The 16,484-nt window shown below is 41.6% G+C and overlaps 1 protein-coding gene across 5 annotated transcripts in view; it reads left to right on the forward strand.

Moving 5' to 3' along the window:
* The first annotated feature begins 16,110 nt into the window (after window positions 1–16,110).
* LOC118386491 (sodium channel subunit beta-3-like) overlaps window positions 16,111–16,484 on the forward strand; it is a 32,684-nt gene continuing 32,310 nt past the window's right edge. For all 5 annotated transcript variants that reach the window (XM_052526245.1, XM_052526223.1, XM_052526234.1 and 2 more), the window contains exon 1: window positions 16,111–16,233. In XM_052526245.1, coding sequence (XP_052382205.1) covers window positions 16,217–16,233 — 17 coding nt within the window. In that variant the 5' untranslated portion in view covers window positions 16,111–16,216. The remainder of the gene's footprint in view (window positions 16,234–16,484) is intronic.

A 16,484-nucleotide genomic window follows, 5' to 3' on the forward strand; every position in this document is an offset into this window, starting at 1 on the left:
GTTGACTGGGGCAGCTCTAGCGGGGCAGGAATTTTTCAGAACTGACTTGTTGGAAAGGTTGCATCCTATAATGGTGCCACGTTGAAAGTCATTGAGCTCTTCAGTAAGGCCATTCGACTGCCAATGTTTCTCTATGGAGATTGGATAGCTGTTTGCTCAATTTTATACACCTGTGTGGCTGAAATATCCGAATCCACTTATTCGAAGGTGTGTCTACAAACTTTTGTGTATATATAGTGTATGTCATCGAATCTGTTCACTAAATTATCGGTGTGAAGATAAAGAACAGGATCAGTGGTAGGGGATAGAAAAGCATTTGTAAATGTACTAGCAGTCGTGGAGTTAATGATACAAGAGCGAGTGGGGAAAGACATTTTAGGAGGATAAAGCATTTTAAAAAACAACACTGAGATGGTCAGTATTGATATCAATAGTTTCCAAGTTATCAATATTCAGACCATAGCACAATATCAAGAGTATGGGCTTTGTGATGTGTAGGCCTTGTGGCATGTAGCACAAGTTAAATTATTCTAACAGGTTAAGAAACTCCCCTGCTAGTGCATTGTTTGGGCAACACACATGAATGTTTAGATCTCCATGAATAATTACCCTGTCATATTTAGGCGTAACCAAAGAAAGCAGGTCAGAGAATTCATTACGAACAAACGATTATGTTTAGGAGGGTGGTACACTAAAAAGGTGGCAAAATATGAGAATATATTTCTCAAATGAGGAAAAGTTGCCACTTGACACAGGGCTCCATATAAACTTGTCTCTATGAATGACGGCTACCCCACCACCATAGCCAAACGGCCTTGATTTCTGTAGTTAAGAAAAGAAAAGGATGGAGGGGTAGTTTCATTTAGAGAACTTAAATCCTCAAGTTTAAGCCAAGTCTCGGTTAGCTTGAAAATATCAATGTCATTGGAAATAATAAAATCATTGCATATGAACAACTTATTATTTTAGAGATCTTGACATGGATAGCTGTCACGTTCTGACCTTAGTTCCTTTGTTTTGTCTTTGTTTTAGTATGGTCAGGGCGTGAGTTGGGGTGGGCAGTCTGTTTGTTTTTCTATGTTGTATTTTGCGTTTGGCCTGGTATGGTTCTCAATCAGAGGCAGGTGTCGTTAGTTGTCTCTGATTGAGAATCATACTTAGGTAGACTTTTCCCACCAGTGTTTCGTGGGTGATTGTTTTCTGTGTCTGTGTGTTCCACACGGAACTGTTTCGGTTTTCGTTTCTGTCTTTCAATTTGTTATTTTGTATTTTCGTGGTCAAGTGATTTTGTTCATTAAAACATGACAAACACGTACCACGCTGCATATTGGTCCGATCTCTCATACTCCTCGTTAGAGGAGAACAAATCCCGTTACAATAGCTGCAGGATTTACCGAGGTATTCAGGGGAGTTAGAGGAACATAAAATGAGGTTACTTACATTAACTGCGCTACGGGACATAATATACTTTTCATGTCCTCTGTTGCTAATTATGGAAGGGAGGACTGGAACACTACCGGAGCCAGGCCATCAGTCGTCTCAAACAATTTGCAATGTTGCTGAATGTAACCCTGGAACCTTGCGGTTAGGGTGAATCCCATCTATGTTAAAAAGTGCTGGTTGCTCCTCCCACAGCAAACAAAATTGTCACTAAAGGAGGTATGTCATAGCAAAGTTTCTTCAAGTACTCGTTTAGGGCAACGAGGCATCTGAAATGTTCTGAACCCCTCCGACAACCTTTTATTTGAGCCTTTTCCAGAAATAAAAAATGTAACAAAAAATGTAAGCAATTGTCTGAGGATAGTGCTGGACCGTCTGACACAAAAATAAAAGGGGACAGTTTGATGAAGCTTTAAAGGTCATGCGACACAACTTTAAGAAAAGGTCATGTGACATGATTGTCCAAAACACAGGGCCCTAAAATGATATGTAACTTATATTTGATGTTGCCTCATAAGTTTGAAAGTCTGCTTCAATAAGGCTGCGTTTACACAGACAGCTCAATTCTTATCTCTTTTTTTTTTACCACTCTTTTGACCAATCAATTACCAATAATAATATCAGAATTGGGCTGCCTGTGTAAATGTAGCCTACGTATCACAACTTGACTTTTATCTTCTTATATCACAGGCACTTGCGTTTGGAAGAACGGTGCTTTCCAGCACTAAGATGGCTCCTGTCTGTGTCAAACTGGATATTTTCTACAGAGATCTGTATTTCAAGAGCTCCAGCTCTGACAATGAACTGGACTGCCAGTCTGAGGTTCGATTCAGCAGTCAGTGTAGTCGGATGCATCAGTGTTTGGCTGCTCGGATACAAATGTAACCACACATGACACTTGTCATGTTTTAGAATCAAATCAAACTTTATTTGTCACCTGCGCAGAATACACTGTGTAAACCTTACTGTGAAATGCTTGCTTTTACAAGCCCTTAACCAACAGTGCAGTTCAAGAAAGAGTTAAGAAAATATTGACCAAATAAATTAAACTAAAACATTATAAAATGTGACATAATAAAATCACAATAACGAGGCTATATACAGGGGGTACCGGTACCGAGGCAATGTACGGGGTTACAGGTTAGTCGAGGTAATTTGTACCGCTTGCCGTGCAGTAGCAGAGAAAACAGTCTATGACTTGGGGGGACTGGAGTCTTTGGCAATTTTTTGGGCTTTCCTCTGACACCGCCTAGTATACAGGTCCTGGATGGCAGGAAGCTAGGCCCCAGTGATGTACTGTGCCATACGCAGTACCCTCTGTAGCGCCTTACGGTCAGATGCCGAGCAGTTACCAAACCAGGTGGTGATGCAACCAGTCAGGATGCTCTCGATGGTGCAACTGTATTACTTTTTGAGGATCTGGGGACCCATGCCAAATATTTTCAGTCTCCTGAGGGGGAAAAGGTGTTGTCGTGCCCTCTTCACGACTGTCTTGGTGTGTTTGGACCATGATAGATCGTTGGTGATGTGGACACCAAGGAACTTGAAACACTCGACCCGCTCCACTACAGCCCCGTTGATGTTAATGGGGGCCTGTCCGGCCCGCCTTTTCCTGTAGTCCACGATCAGCTCCTTTGACTGTTCCTTGTGAGTGCATGTTTGTATCCTGCTGAACTAAGGGAGGGAATAGGAGTAGGAACCCTCTCTGGTCTCTGTACTGTAGGTGAACAAGAGCTGTAATGCGGAACAGGTGCGTCTTGCTGTGTCCAGAGAATGTTTCTTTCCCGTCTCATCACTCCTGTAACATCCCCTGTGGACCTCAGGAAGGGAGTCTGGATGTGGAGATGGGCATGTGAGTACTCTGTCAATGTAATATAGTATAACATATGCCATTTAGCAGACACTTTTATCCAAAGCGACTTCTTTACGTATGGGTGGTCCCGGGAATCGAACATCCTGGTGTTGTAAGCGCCATGCTCTTCCCACTGAGGTACAGAGGACCACATGTCCAATTTTTACCATGTCAAATATTTCTGTTGTATTTACTGTTGGCTTATTCAAAACTATCTCTGGTCTTTTGAATTAACTGTAATATTGTTCAATGTTACAGTCGTCCAGTATCCTTTTTACCGACCGTTCTGTGTGACTCAGTTGGTAAGCATGTGGTGCTCGCAACACAAGGTCATTGTTCAGTTCCTGCAGGGATCACATATACTTACTATGTACTGTAGGCACTCCCTGTAAGTCACTTTGGATAAAAGCATCTGCTCAGTTATATTACAGTTGTATTTGTGTATAAGCAGATCTATTTTATATTAATCTATGCCATTAGTCGCTCTGGATAAGAGCGTCTGCTAAATGACTTAAATGTAAATGTAAAATGATGAATAGTAGGCTATATAAATCCCTCCTACTTCCAACTCAGTAGCTTACAGTCTCTCTCCTCATCAGTTGCCACTGTGAGCGCTACATATCAGCAGAGGAGCTGTGCAACACCTCGTGTCTGTCCAGACTGCCCCACATATCTGCCAGGCTCTCCCCAGATGGACAGCTGCTGCTGGGGATCAAAGAGCCAGATGAAAGCTGAGTGTGGAGCAGAGTGAGCACCACCAGCCACCACTGCATGCTTACTGTACAGCTTTATGGCCCGATCCATCTGGAACTTTCTGAGAAGTAACACACTCAAGGGACCTGACATCCATCACATGACTGTGCCCAAGATGGCTTCAGTAGCCTCAAAGCCATACTGTATGTGCTATAGCCAACTCTGCTGTCGTGATGGTATTTGGATTTGTATCTCCATAAACTGCTGTCAAGGCAGCAGCTACTCTTACTGGGGTCCAGCAAAATTAAGGCAGTTATACCATTTTAAAAGCATTACAATACATTCACATATTTCACAACACACTGTGTGCCCTCAGACCCCTATTCCACCACTACCACATATCTACAATACAAAATCCATGTGTAGGTGTGTGTATAGTGTGTATGTTATCTTGCATGTGTCTATGCATATGTTTGTTGCTTCACAGTCCCCGCTGTTCCATAAGGTGTGTTTTTATCTGTTTTTTTACATCAGTTACTTGATGTGGAACAGAATTCCATGTAGTCATGGCTCTATGTAGTTCTGTGCTTCTCTCATAGTCTGTTCTGGACTGTGAAGAGACCTCTTGTGACATATCTTGTGGGGTATGCATGGGTGTCGAGCTGTGCACCAGTAGTTCAAACAGACAGCTCGGTGCATTCAACATGTCAATACCTCTCAAATGTAAAAGTAGTGATGAAGTCAATCTCTCCTCCACTTTCAGCCAGGAGAGATTGACATGCATATTATTAATATTATGCCCGTGCTGCCCAATTGCAATTTTCCTGCGTCCCTTTTTGTGGCACCTGACCACATGACTGAACAGTAGTCCAGGTGTGACAAAACTAGGGCCTGTAGAACCTGCCTTGTTGATAGTGCTTTTAAGAAGATAGAATAGACTTCTCCCCGTCTTAGCTACTCCTGTATCAATATGTTTTGACCGTGACATTTTACAATCTACGGTTACTCCAAGAAGTTTAGTCACCTCAATTTCCACATTATTTATTACAAGATTTAGTTTAGGTTTAGCGTATAGTGAATGATTCGTCCCAAATACAATCATTTTAGTTTTAGAAATATTTAGGGCTTGTCACGCCTTGGTCTTAGTATTTTGTGTTTTCGTTATTTATTTGGTCAGGCCAGGGTGTGACATGGGTTTATTTTGTTGTGTTTCGTATTGGGGTTTTAGTAGGCATTGGGATTGCGACTGAGTAGGGGTGTCTAGCATAGGCTTGGCTGCCTGAGGCGGTTCTCAATCAGAGTCAGGTGATTCTCGTTGTCTCTGATTGTGAACCATATTTAGGTAGCCTAGGTTTCACTGTGTGTTTCGTGGGTGATTGTTCCTGTCTCTGTTTGTTTTCGCGTTTCGTTTGTTGTTTTGTAATTTAAGTTATTTCATGTATCGTACATATTTTCATTAAAGATCATGAGTAACCACCACGCCGCATTTTGGTCCGACTCTCTTTCAACAGATGAATGCCGTTACAGGGCTAACTTATTCCTTGCCACCCACTTTGAAACTAACTGCAACTCTTTGTTAAGTGTTGCAGTCATTTCAGTTGCTGTAGTAGCTGACATGTTGAGTCTTCTGCATACATATACACATTGGCCAGTGGCATTTCATTTGTAAAAAAGCAAGGGGCCTAAACAGCTGCCCTGGGGAATTCCTGATTCTACCTGGATTATGTTGGAGAAGATTACATTAAAGAACACCTTCTGTGTTCTTTGGACTGGTAACTCTTTATCCACAAAATAGTAGGGGGTGTAAAGCCATAACACATGTTTTTCCAGCAGCAGACTGTGATCGATAATGTCAAAAGCCGCACTGAATTCTAACAAAACAGCCCCCACAATCTTTTTATCATCAATTTCTCTCAGTCAATCATCAGTCATTTGTGTAAGTGTGAATGTCCTTCCCTATAAGCGTGCTGAAAGTCTGTTGTCAATTTGTTTACTTTAAAATAGCATTGTATCTGGTCAAACACAAATGTTCCCAAAAGTTTATTAAGGGTTGGCAACAGGTTGATTGGTTGGTTATTTGTGCCAGTAAAGGGGGCTTTACTATTCTTAGCTAGCAAAATGGCTTTTGCTTCCCTCCAGGCCTGGGGGCACACACATTCTAGTAGGCTCAAATTGAACATTTGGCAAATAGGAGTGGCAATATCGTCTGCTTATTATCCTCAGTCATTTTCCATCCAAGTTGTCAGACCCTGTTGCCTTGTCATTGTTGATAGACAACAATTTTCTTACCTCTTCCACACTCCCTTTACGGAATTTAAATGCTTGTCTTTCATAATTTGGTCAGATATACTTGGATGTGTAGTGTCAGCGTTTGTTGCTGACATGTCATGCCTAAATTTGCTAATCTGTCCAATAAAAAAAATCATTAAAGTAGTTGGCAATATCAGTCCTTTTTTTAAATGAATGAGCCATCTGATTCAATGAATGATGGAGCTGAGTTTGCCTTTTTCCCAAAAAATGTATTTAAGGTGCTCCAAAGCTTTTTACTATCATTTACTATCACTACTTTGTTATTTATCTTTGTTTCATAGTGTAGTTTCTTATTTTTATTCAGTTTAGTCACATGATTTCTCAATTTGCAAAACGTTTGCCAATCGGTTGTGCAAGGAGGCTTATTTGACATTCCTTTTGCCTCGTCCCTCTCAACCATACAATTTTTCAATTACTCATCAATCCACAGGGATTTAACAGTTTTTACAGTCATTTTCTTAATGGGTGCCTGTTTGCTCATCATTACACACCATGGACCAACAAATATTCTTTACATCAACAACAGGAATTACTACAAAACTTATTGTATGACCTATTTTACACCATATTAGGCCCAGCCGGGTTTTCCTAGATATGGCTACTATATTATTATTATATTATAGAATAAATAGACCACTATATAGGGAATAATAGGGAATAAGATGCCATTTCAGACTTCTTTTACCATATACGGTATATGCCCTCTGAGACAGAGAAGTACAATATGTGAATGGTCTCTGGGAGAAAGTAGTGCACTATATACACTCTTAGAAAAACAGTTGCTATCTAGAACCTTGAAAGGTTCTTCGGCTGCCCCCACAGGAGAACCCTTTGAAGAACCCCTTTTGGTTCCAGGTAGAACCCCTTTGCTTCCATGTAGAACCATTTTGGGTGGAATGTAGAACCCTTACCACAGATGGTTCTATATGGAATCCAAAAGGGTTCTACCTGGAACCAAAGGGGTTCTAACTGGATCCAGAAGGGGTACAATTTTGTGGCTTGCTATATCTAGGATTGGAGGGACTCTCCACAACTATATTCAATGTGCGGGACAAAATTGAGGCCATGATTAAGAAGTTGGTGCTCTTCCTCTTTCTGCATTAACAAAGACAGGACACAGGTCTTTGTATGATTTTTTGTGTGTAAATGAACTCAAGCTTACGGACAATGTCAAATGTGATATAGCGAAGCACCTGAGTGAGTTGGGTGCGCAATTAAGTAGGTATTTTCCCAAAATGGATGACACAAACAACTGGATTTTTTATCCTTTTCATTCCCTGCCTCCAGTCCACTTACCGATATCTGAGCAAGAGAGCCCCATCGAAAATGCAACAAGCGGTTCTGTGAAAATTGAATTGAATCAGAAGCCACTGCCAGATTTGTGGATTGGGCTGCATACAGAGTATCCTGCCTTGGCAAATCGCACTGCTAAGCCACTGATGGCCTTTGCAACCACGTACCTATGTGAGAGTGGATTCTCGGCCCTCACTAGCATGGAAACTAAATACAGGCATAGACTGTGTGGAAAATTATTTAAGACTGCGTCTCTCTCCAATACAATCCAACATTGTAGAGTTATGTGCATCCATTCAAACACACCCTTCTCATTAACCTGTGGTGAGTTATTCACAATTTTCGATGAACACATAAGGTTTTATATGTAAGATGGCTAAATAAAGAGCAAAACTATTTATTATTATTATATTATTATTTGTGCCCTGGTCCTATAAGAGCTCTTTGTCACTTCCCACCAGTCAGGTTGTGACACAAACTCACACTAATTCTTATGTTTCGTATAGTGTGTGTGTGGCAGGCTTTCAATGATGGCAGAAAAATATATATTTGAGATTGTGCTGACCCTGGTGCTAGAGGGGGTGCGCAGCTGGACGCTGAATGATTGAAGGGGTACGGGACTAAACAAAGTTTGGGAACCACTGCTTCAGTGGAATACATCTACAGTGGAGAAAGGTCAGCCAGACGCAACCAAACGATCAATACTGGTTTATTCTATTAGCTTTTATTAGCTTGGCTAATAGCTTTCAGGAAGTGTGCCAGCCATTTATCTGACATCTGATCTCACCACAGTTATGATTGAGAGTTGGTAGATAGCAGGGAATGGCTCTACTAACAGCTTTCTGGTCAGAATTCAATCATGGCAGATAATGGGTTCTCTGAATGGTATTTTCAGAGGTGTATTTTATTTCCACTGCAGCATGTCCCTTAGAAATCAGCAGTCCTGTGGTATTACCCATTCAATTCTGATAGTGAGCATGGCTGAGAAGTCTTCAGGTGCTTCATGCAACAGGACTGTTGTTTTTTAAATCCATCCATCTGACCAGGGATACCTTGCTGTGCAAGTGAAACTCCTCTCTGAAAACCTCACTCTGAAAATCCACTATCTACAATTATTGACTTCTATCTTTTGTTTTTGTCTCAGCCTGAATGGCCAGGGCTGCAGAGGAGTGTGAGAGGGGGCCGAGGCTGAGGAGCCTGCAGTCTACTGTGGAGGAGGTGACTAAACTCAGTTAAATTAGTCACTGCCTTAATGATGATAGGTTCATAGTCATGATGGGTTAATCCCCATCTACACCGCAATTTCACAGCCACCTATGCATGGTACAGTACATACAGTTGAAGTCTGACGTTTACATACACCTTAGCCAAATACATTTCAACTCAGTTTTTCACAATTCCTGACATTTAATCCTAGTAAAAACTCCCCGTCTTAGGTCAGATAGGATTTTAAGAATGTGAAATGTCAGAATAATAGTAGAGAATTATTTATTTCAGCTTTCATTTCTTTCATCACATTCCCAGTGGGTTAGAAGTTTACATACACTGAATTAGTATTTAGTAGCATTGCCTTTAAAATTGTTTAACTTGGGTCAAACGTTTCGGGTAGCCTTCCACAAGCTTCTCACAATAAATTGGGTGAATTTTGGCCCATTCCTCCTGACAGAGCTGGTGTAAGTGAGTCATGTTTGTAGGCCTCCTTGCTTGCACATGCTTTTCAGTTCTTTCCACAGATTTTCTATGGGATTGAGGTCAGGGCTTTGTGATGACCACTCGAATACCTTGAATTTGTTGTCCTTAAGCCATTTTGCCACAACTTTGGAAGTATGCTTGGAGTCATTGTCCATTTGGAAGACCTATTTGCGACCAAGCCTTAACTTCCTGACTGATGATTTGAGATGTTGCTTCAATATATCCACATAATTGTCCTACCTCATGATGCCATCTATTTTGTGAAGTGCACCAGTCCCTCCTGCAGCAAAGCACCCCCACAACATGATGCTGCCACTCCCGTGCTACACGGTTGGGATGGTGTTCTTCGGCTTGCTAGCCTCCCCCTTTTTCCTCCAAACATAACGATAGTCATTATGTCCAAACAGTTCTATTTTTGTTTCATCAGACCAGAGGACATTTCTCCTAAAAGGACAATCTTTGTCCCCATGTGCAGTTGCAAACCGTAGTCAGACTTTTTTATGGCGGTTTTGGAGCAGTGGCTTCTTCCTTGCTGATCAGCCTTTCAGGTTATGTCGATATGGGACTCGTTTTACTGTGGATATAGATACTTTTGTACCTCCAACATCTTCACAATATCCTTTGCTGTTGTTCTGGGATTGGTGTGTACTTTTCGCACCAAAGAACGTTCATCTCTAGGAGACAGAACGTGTCTCCTTCCTGAGAGGAATGACGGCTGCGTGGTCCCATGGTGTTTATACTTGCGTACTTATTGTTTGTACAGATGAACGTGGTACATTCAGGCGTTTGTAAATTGTTCCCAAGGATGAACCAGACTTGTGGAGGTCTACAAATTGGCTGATTTGTTTTGATTTTCCCATGATGTCAAGCAAAGAGTCACTGAGTTTGAAGGTAGGCCTTGAAATACATCCACAGGTACACCTTTGAGTCAATACTCAAATTATGTCAATTAGCTTATCAGAAGCTTCTAAAGCCATGACATAATTTTCTGGAATTTCCCAAGCTGTTTAAAGGCACGGTCAACTTAGTGTAACGGTATTCGTCGTCTGAAGAAGAGGAATCATCGGACCAAAGCACAGCGTAGTAAGTGTTCATGCTTGTTTTATTAAAACTGAACACCATAATGAAAATCAACAAGAGAATAATCGAAACAGTCCTGTAAGGTGAAAACACTAAACAGAAATTAACTACCCACAAAAACACTGTGGGGGAAAAAGCTACCTAAGTATGGTTCCCAATCAGAGACAACGATAGACAGCTGTCCCTGATTGAGAACCATACCCGGCCAAAACAAAGAAATACAAAAAACATAGAAAAGGGAACATAAAAAAGGACCAAACCAAAATAGAGACATAAAAAGCTCTAAGGTGTATGTACACTTCTGACCCTGCCGGAATTGTGATTCAGTGAATTATAAGTGAAATCATCTGTCTGTAAACAACTGTTGGAAAAATGACTTGTGTCATGCACAAAGTAGATGTCCTTGCCGACTTTCCAAAACTATAGTTTGTTAACAAGAAATTTGTGGAGTGGTTGAAAAACGTGTTTTAATGACTCCAACCTAAGTGTATGTAAACTTCCGACTTCAACTGTATACAGTCATGTACAATATTATTTCCCCCACTCGATGAATAGTTAACGTTTTTGATTATACCCACATATCCCACATATCATAGACACTGAAATACAATGGGTAATAGGTTCAGGGGTATTTTGGTATCAATTTTACATTTTATAGCCATGATAATGTACAAGTGAGGTTATTTCTATCAATGACATGATCAGTAGTCTTGCCTTTAGCATTTCAAGTTAATATTATTATCCACTTTCTCCACCAATGCTTCCCAAGGAATCATGACTGGAAAGTTTGAGCTGGAGGAACTCAACGTGAAAATTATTTTCTACAAGCTGGAGGATCAGAAGCTGCATTTGGCATCCCAGCTGGCCAGGCACCGCAAGGACACCCAAGAGTTCTACCGAAATATCTGCCAACAGACAGATGCCCAGAGGGTACGCAAAATATGGCATAATTGGACGGAAGAAAGTAAGGGACCTGAGTTCAACTACTATTTGAAACCTTTCAAATACTTTACCTGCCTGGAAGGCCAAGTGAGCAAGTTTTGCACTTTTGGGACGTTTCTATTGGTTCCATTGCAACAGCCATGTTCAATTTAACACAGATGAAATATATTAAATTATTTCAAGTTGTATTTTAACTCAGGTTAGAAATAGTCCTCCTCAAATCTGCAAAGTAAAAGAACATAAACATCACACCTATCAGTACTTTGAACAGTGTAACTAGTGGTTTTATGTTTTATTAGGATGTTCTGGAGAACATGGAACCCAACATGTTGAGTCTGTTGAAAGAGCTGTTGAAACGTGATGCCTTGCAGAATGATCCATACACCAATACTGATGCAGACGGAGATGGACATTTCCAATAAACACAAGGTAAGACTAAATTATGTCAATAATTCTGTGGCTGTGGCTTGCGATATAAAGCAAAACGAGTGACCTAAGCGACTTTGAGTATGGTGTGATCATCGGTGCCAGGTGCGCCGGTCCTAGTATCTCAGAAATGGCCGGTCTCCTGGGCTGTTCACGCACAACAGTGTCGAGGGTTTACAGAGAATGGTGAAATATTTTTTTTTTTATTTGCAGTCCTGTGGTCGCAGTACAACAGTGGTGTGCAGAAAGGCATCTCGGAACACACAACTCGACGGTTCTTGTCACGGTTGGGTTATTGCAGCAGACGACCACGCCGGCTTCCACTTCTATCAGCTAAAAACAAAAAGAAGCTGCTCCAGTGGGCACGCGATCACCAACGCTGGACAATTGAGGAGTGGAAAAAACATTGCCTGGTCTGACAAATCCCGGTTCTTGTTGCGTCGTGCTGACGGCAGAGTCAGGATTTGGTGTAAGCAGTAGGAGTTCATGCCTGGCGTCAATGGTGGTGGTGTATTGATGTTGGGAATGATTTCCTGGCACACGTTAGGTCCCTTGATACCAGTTGAGCAATGTTGCCTTGTAAATGTTGCCAGAATTCTGGCTGTTCTGGAGGCAAAGGGGGGTCTGACCCGTAATATGTGCTGTTTAGCAGACACTTTTGTCCAAAGCGACTTAGTCATGAGTTCATACATTTTGGATGGTCCAGGGAATCTAACCAACTATCTTGGCAATGCAGGTGCCATGCTCCACCAACTGAGCTACCGAGGACCACCGCCAATCACCGGCAAAGTTGTATTTACATTTTCTTTGAGAATCTATAGGAATGTGGGATGTGGATGTTGTTTCTAACTCATCGACTAATAGCTCATCATAGTATTTCCGTTTTTAGTTTTCCAACACGACCAAACCTGCATCAAGCCATGAGACAGGACCACCACCTCACGATCTAGGTAGGATACAGACACTGTACACATTTTTCCCCTGATGTACACCTGTAGACTCATTCACCAGCTGTGAGTATATTTCCACACAACTTCTTATTGGAATGAATAGAAGAGTCAGTCATATTGCGAGAATATGTAACCTCGGTCCACTGTGAACTCAGTAGATAGTGTTAAGTTAAGAAGTGAGGAGACACGGACACCGTAGTTGGGTCACGTTTAGGAAAAGTGGTTTTGTTTATTGAACCTGAAAGACTTTAATACTTTTCAACGCAGTATTTTTAAACTTCGTCAACTTGCATCGCCCTATGAAGTGGGACATGCAACTACTCCCACACGTATAGGACATTGTAGTGTTGTGTAATTCATTTCTGAGTTATCTTCTGATTTCTTTGTACTAGTACACCTACAGAGCACAGCCCCCTGTCTGAGTGAGCAGGACCTGTCCAAACTTGTGGCCATGACCCCTTTGTCCAGGACCCTGCAGGAGATACAGGAGTTCCTCTAGAACCTATCCAGTGTAGACAGAGGGTAGGGACAGCTTGAACCTCTCGAAAGCTCCATGTTTCTCTTCTCTGAGATAAGAGATAATCCTCTGTAACTGTTGATTGAAATGTTGGAGATAACAACTGATACTCGAGACGGACTCGAGTCCAACACAATATTGACTAGAGTGCCCATCATGGGCTATGGTCAATTATACTGTACAACAATAAATGCTGCATATTACTTTTATTCACATACATTCTATAAAAACTTAAATAAATATTGATATACCAATCAATTAAAATGTCATTGTCCTCATAATACAGAAATTGTTCAGTAAGTCACTCAGAAAAGTAGGCCACAAAAAGACTATCTTAGTGTTTATCTGGGTATCTGACTTTATCTGGGTATCTGACAGTACACGAATGATGTCCTCTGACACTATAGTTTGTATTCCAGCCAGTACTGACAAGAACACAGAGGACCCAGCAGTGCACCTGATCCCCGTTGCCCTGGACAACGTCTCCCCACAGCGCTTTGCCTTCTTCCTGTTCGGCTGTCATGTTGTGAAATCGCTGTGCAACACCCAAATCTTCCCTCCCGGTCACACTGCTTCTGGCCAAAATGGTTCCTGTCTCAGCCTACGAGGGCGTGGTGTCACACTGCAATGGGCACTTTTAATTTGACACCACCAATCAGATTCTGTATCTCTGTGAGGCAAAGCTTGAGAGTGTTGGACAGTTTATTGCCACTCTCCTACAGTCTATGGCCTTTATTGCTTCAGGTAAATAGATAAGAAATAATGTTGTGAAGCATGGTCACATTTTAAGCAGATTTTTTTTACAACTTTGTTGTTGATGTTCTCCCACTGTAGGTTTATCATGTCAAATCAACTTCCTGTATTTAGGTTCCAAGCCTGAAAGCTTCATGCAAGCCCTCCGTCATGCCATCTATGCTTTGAGCCTTCAGTTGTTTAACTCCTCTTTCACATATGAAGCAAACAAGGTAAGAAGCCTTGAAGTTTCTGTTACACATTTATTCAAAGTTAAATATACTGTAATGATGCCTTACTTTTACAGGCAAAGAGGGACATCTCACTGAATTCAGACCAGCCTCCTGGGAAGTTAGAGGGGGACTTTCTCAATGTCTCTGTCCCCACTGAAAGCCCGTTCACAGAGCACCTCTTGTCAGACAGGTTTGTGTTACACTTTTGAGAATTACTTTATGAAAATTGTAAAATCGTATTAAACGGGGATGAGCCAGTGCCAGCTAGACGACAGTCCAGAGGAAAAGGAGCACACCAGAGAACACCCAGAGCCAGACAACCATAGAGCAGAAGGTCAGGAGGAACACAGTAATTATCCAGACCATGAAGATCTAGAAAGCAGGGTACCAAAGAACCATAAACAAGAAGATAACCAGAGCCCATACAATCAGGAAGTAGAAAGCTAGGGATCAAGCAGTCAGATGACACCCATGGGTAAAAAAGGCTACACAGAACTAGATGTATGGGAATGAGCCAGTCAGAAGCATGTGAAAATGGAGCACTATTGAAGTGTGTGGTTTTGGTATGATTTGTCTTCTTGTGATTTTGTCAATCACATCTGATTTAATCAAACTGGTCATTTTCATTGGACTGATATTTATTAAAGATATGAATTATGCTTGTGCCATACCACTTCTATCACAATGTCGCCAAGTAGAAATACTTCCCAGGTCATCGGCCCTCCATATATTTCAGGCTTCAGCCACCATTGTCAAATCAAAACATCACCGTTTCATTGAATGACCAGTCTGCTCTGGCGCCTGCTTCTCTTTGTTTCAACCCAACATCTTTGGACGAGTAACCCAGAACGTTTTAAGAGTATTTATTCATATTTTATTACACAATATTCTTTCTTCCATTAATGGTCATATCCCTCTCTCTCCGAGCAGTGGTAAATGTATTGTCATCGCTCCAACCCCAGGACCCGTTCCAGGCTGAGTAATCCAGACAATAGTCACTCTGTTAATAGAGAGGGAGTATTCCTACAGGTGGGTGGGGATTGGGGGGGGGTAGACTGTGAGCAGATTTAGGAGGTCTGTGGCCAATCGTCAATGGCTATCAGTATCAGTGCCCACAACTCGGTGCCAAGTCTCGGTTTAGTTCCATAGGCTGACTCAGCCTGACAGACCCTATCATGGAGATTAGAAACAATGTCTGACTAAAAATCATATCTCATACCACCCAAGATCTGACTACTTGTCATACCTCGCTCAGCTGGCACTGTGCGTTCATCCACCTCTGGCCTGCTCGCCTCCCTACCACTGAGGAAGTACAGTTCCCGCTCAGCCCAGTCAAAACTGTTCGCTGCTCTGGCCCCCCAATGGTGGAACAAACTCCCTCACGACGCCAGGACAGCGGAGTCAATCACCACCTTCCGGAGACACCTGAAACCCCACCTCTTTAAGGAATACCTAGGATAGGATAAGTAATCCTTCTCACCCCCCTAAAAGATTTAGATGCACTATTGTAAAGTGGCTGTTCCACTGGATGTCATAAGGTGAATGCACCAATTTGTAAGTCACTCTGGATAAGAGCGTCTGCTAAATGACTTAAATGTAATGTAAATAGAGAAAGGGTTGCCAAAGGGTTCTTTGTGGAGCGGTAACCCGTAGAAGCCTTCATGGTTCGAGGTGGCACCTTTCCTTCAAAGAGTGTAAACCTGCATACATCTTTCTCATGTACGGATTTGCAATATTACAATATTATTTCTGCTCCGGTTGCTTAAACGAGAACAACAGTGATATTTATAGAAAGCAAAGCCCTGTGTATGTTTTTGTCCTCAGGTTGGCATAATGTTACCTTTTGCCAGCTGCTAGTGGAGCCCACAACTATTCCTGTCCCTTCACTGTCTGTCGATAACAAATGGACAGACAGCTGCAAAACATAGTCCATGATACAAACACAAAATACTTTTCCCAAATGTTATTTGAACTTGTTTGGTCATTACAGTTTTGTTTGGAGCAGCACATATTTTTGAGGAAATGCGTTTGATTAAGTAAGATTTTTCAGGATCCTATGGATACAGACTCACTGTAAGTGTTGCTATTTGATTTCATTTGGGGGCGGGGGATAATGCTGTGTTACATACAATTAAAAAGTTATATTTGCTGCAGTATTAAAATCTCTAATTGTGGTACATAAATATTGAAATTGATGAGTATATCAGTGATGCCACAAAAAAAAAGATGCTCAATAACAATGATCAGACCCTTCAAAATCTATCCTCCTCTTCATGTAGGAGTGTGTAAACCCCATATGCATGTTTTGTATTGAACATCTGAAC

Source organism: Oncorhynchus keta, chromosome 1 (assembly GCF_023373465.1).
Source record: "Oncorhynchus keta strain PuntledgeMale-10-30-2019 chromosome 1, Oket_V2, whole genome shotgun sequence".
Lineage (NCBI taxonomy): Eukaryota > Metazoa > Chordata > Actinopteri > Salmoniformes > Salmonidae > Oncorhynchus > Oncorhynchus keta.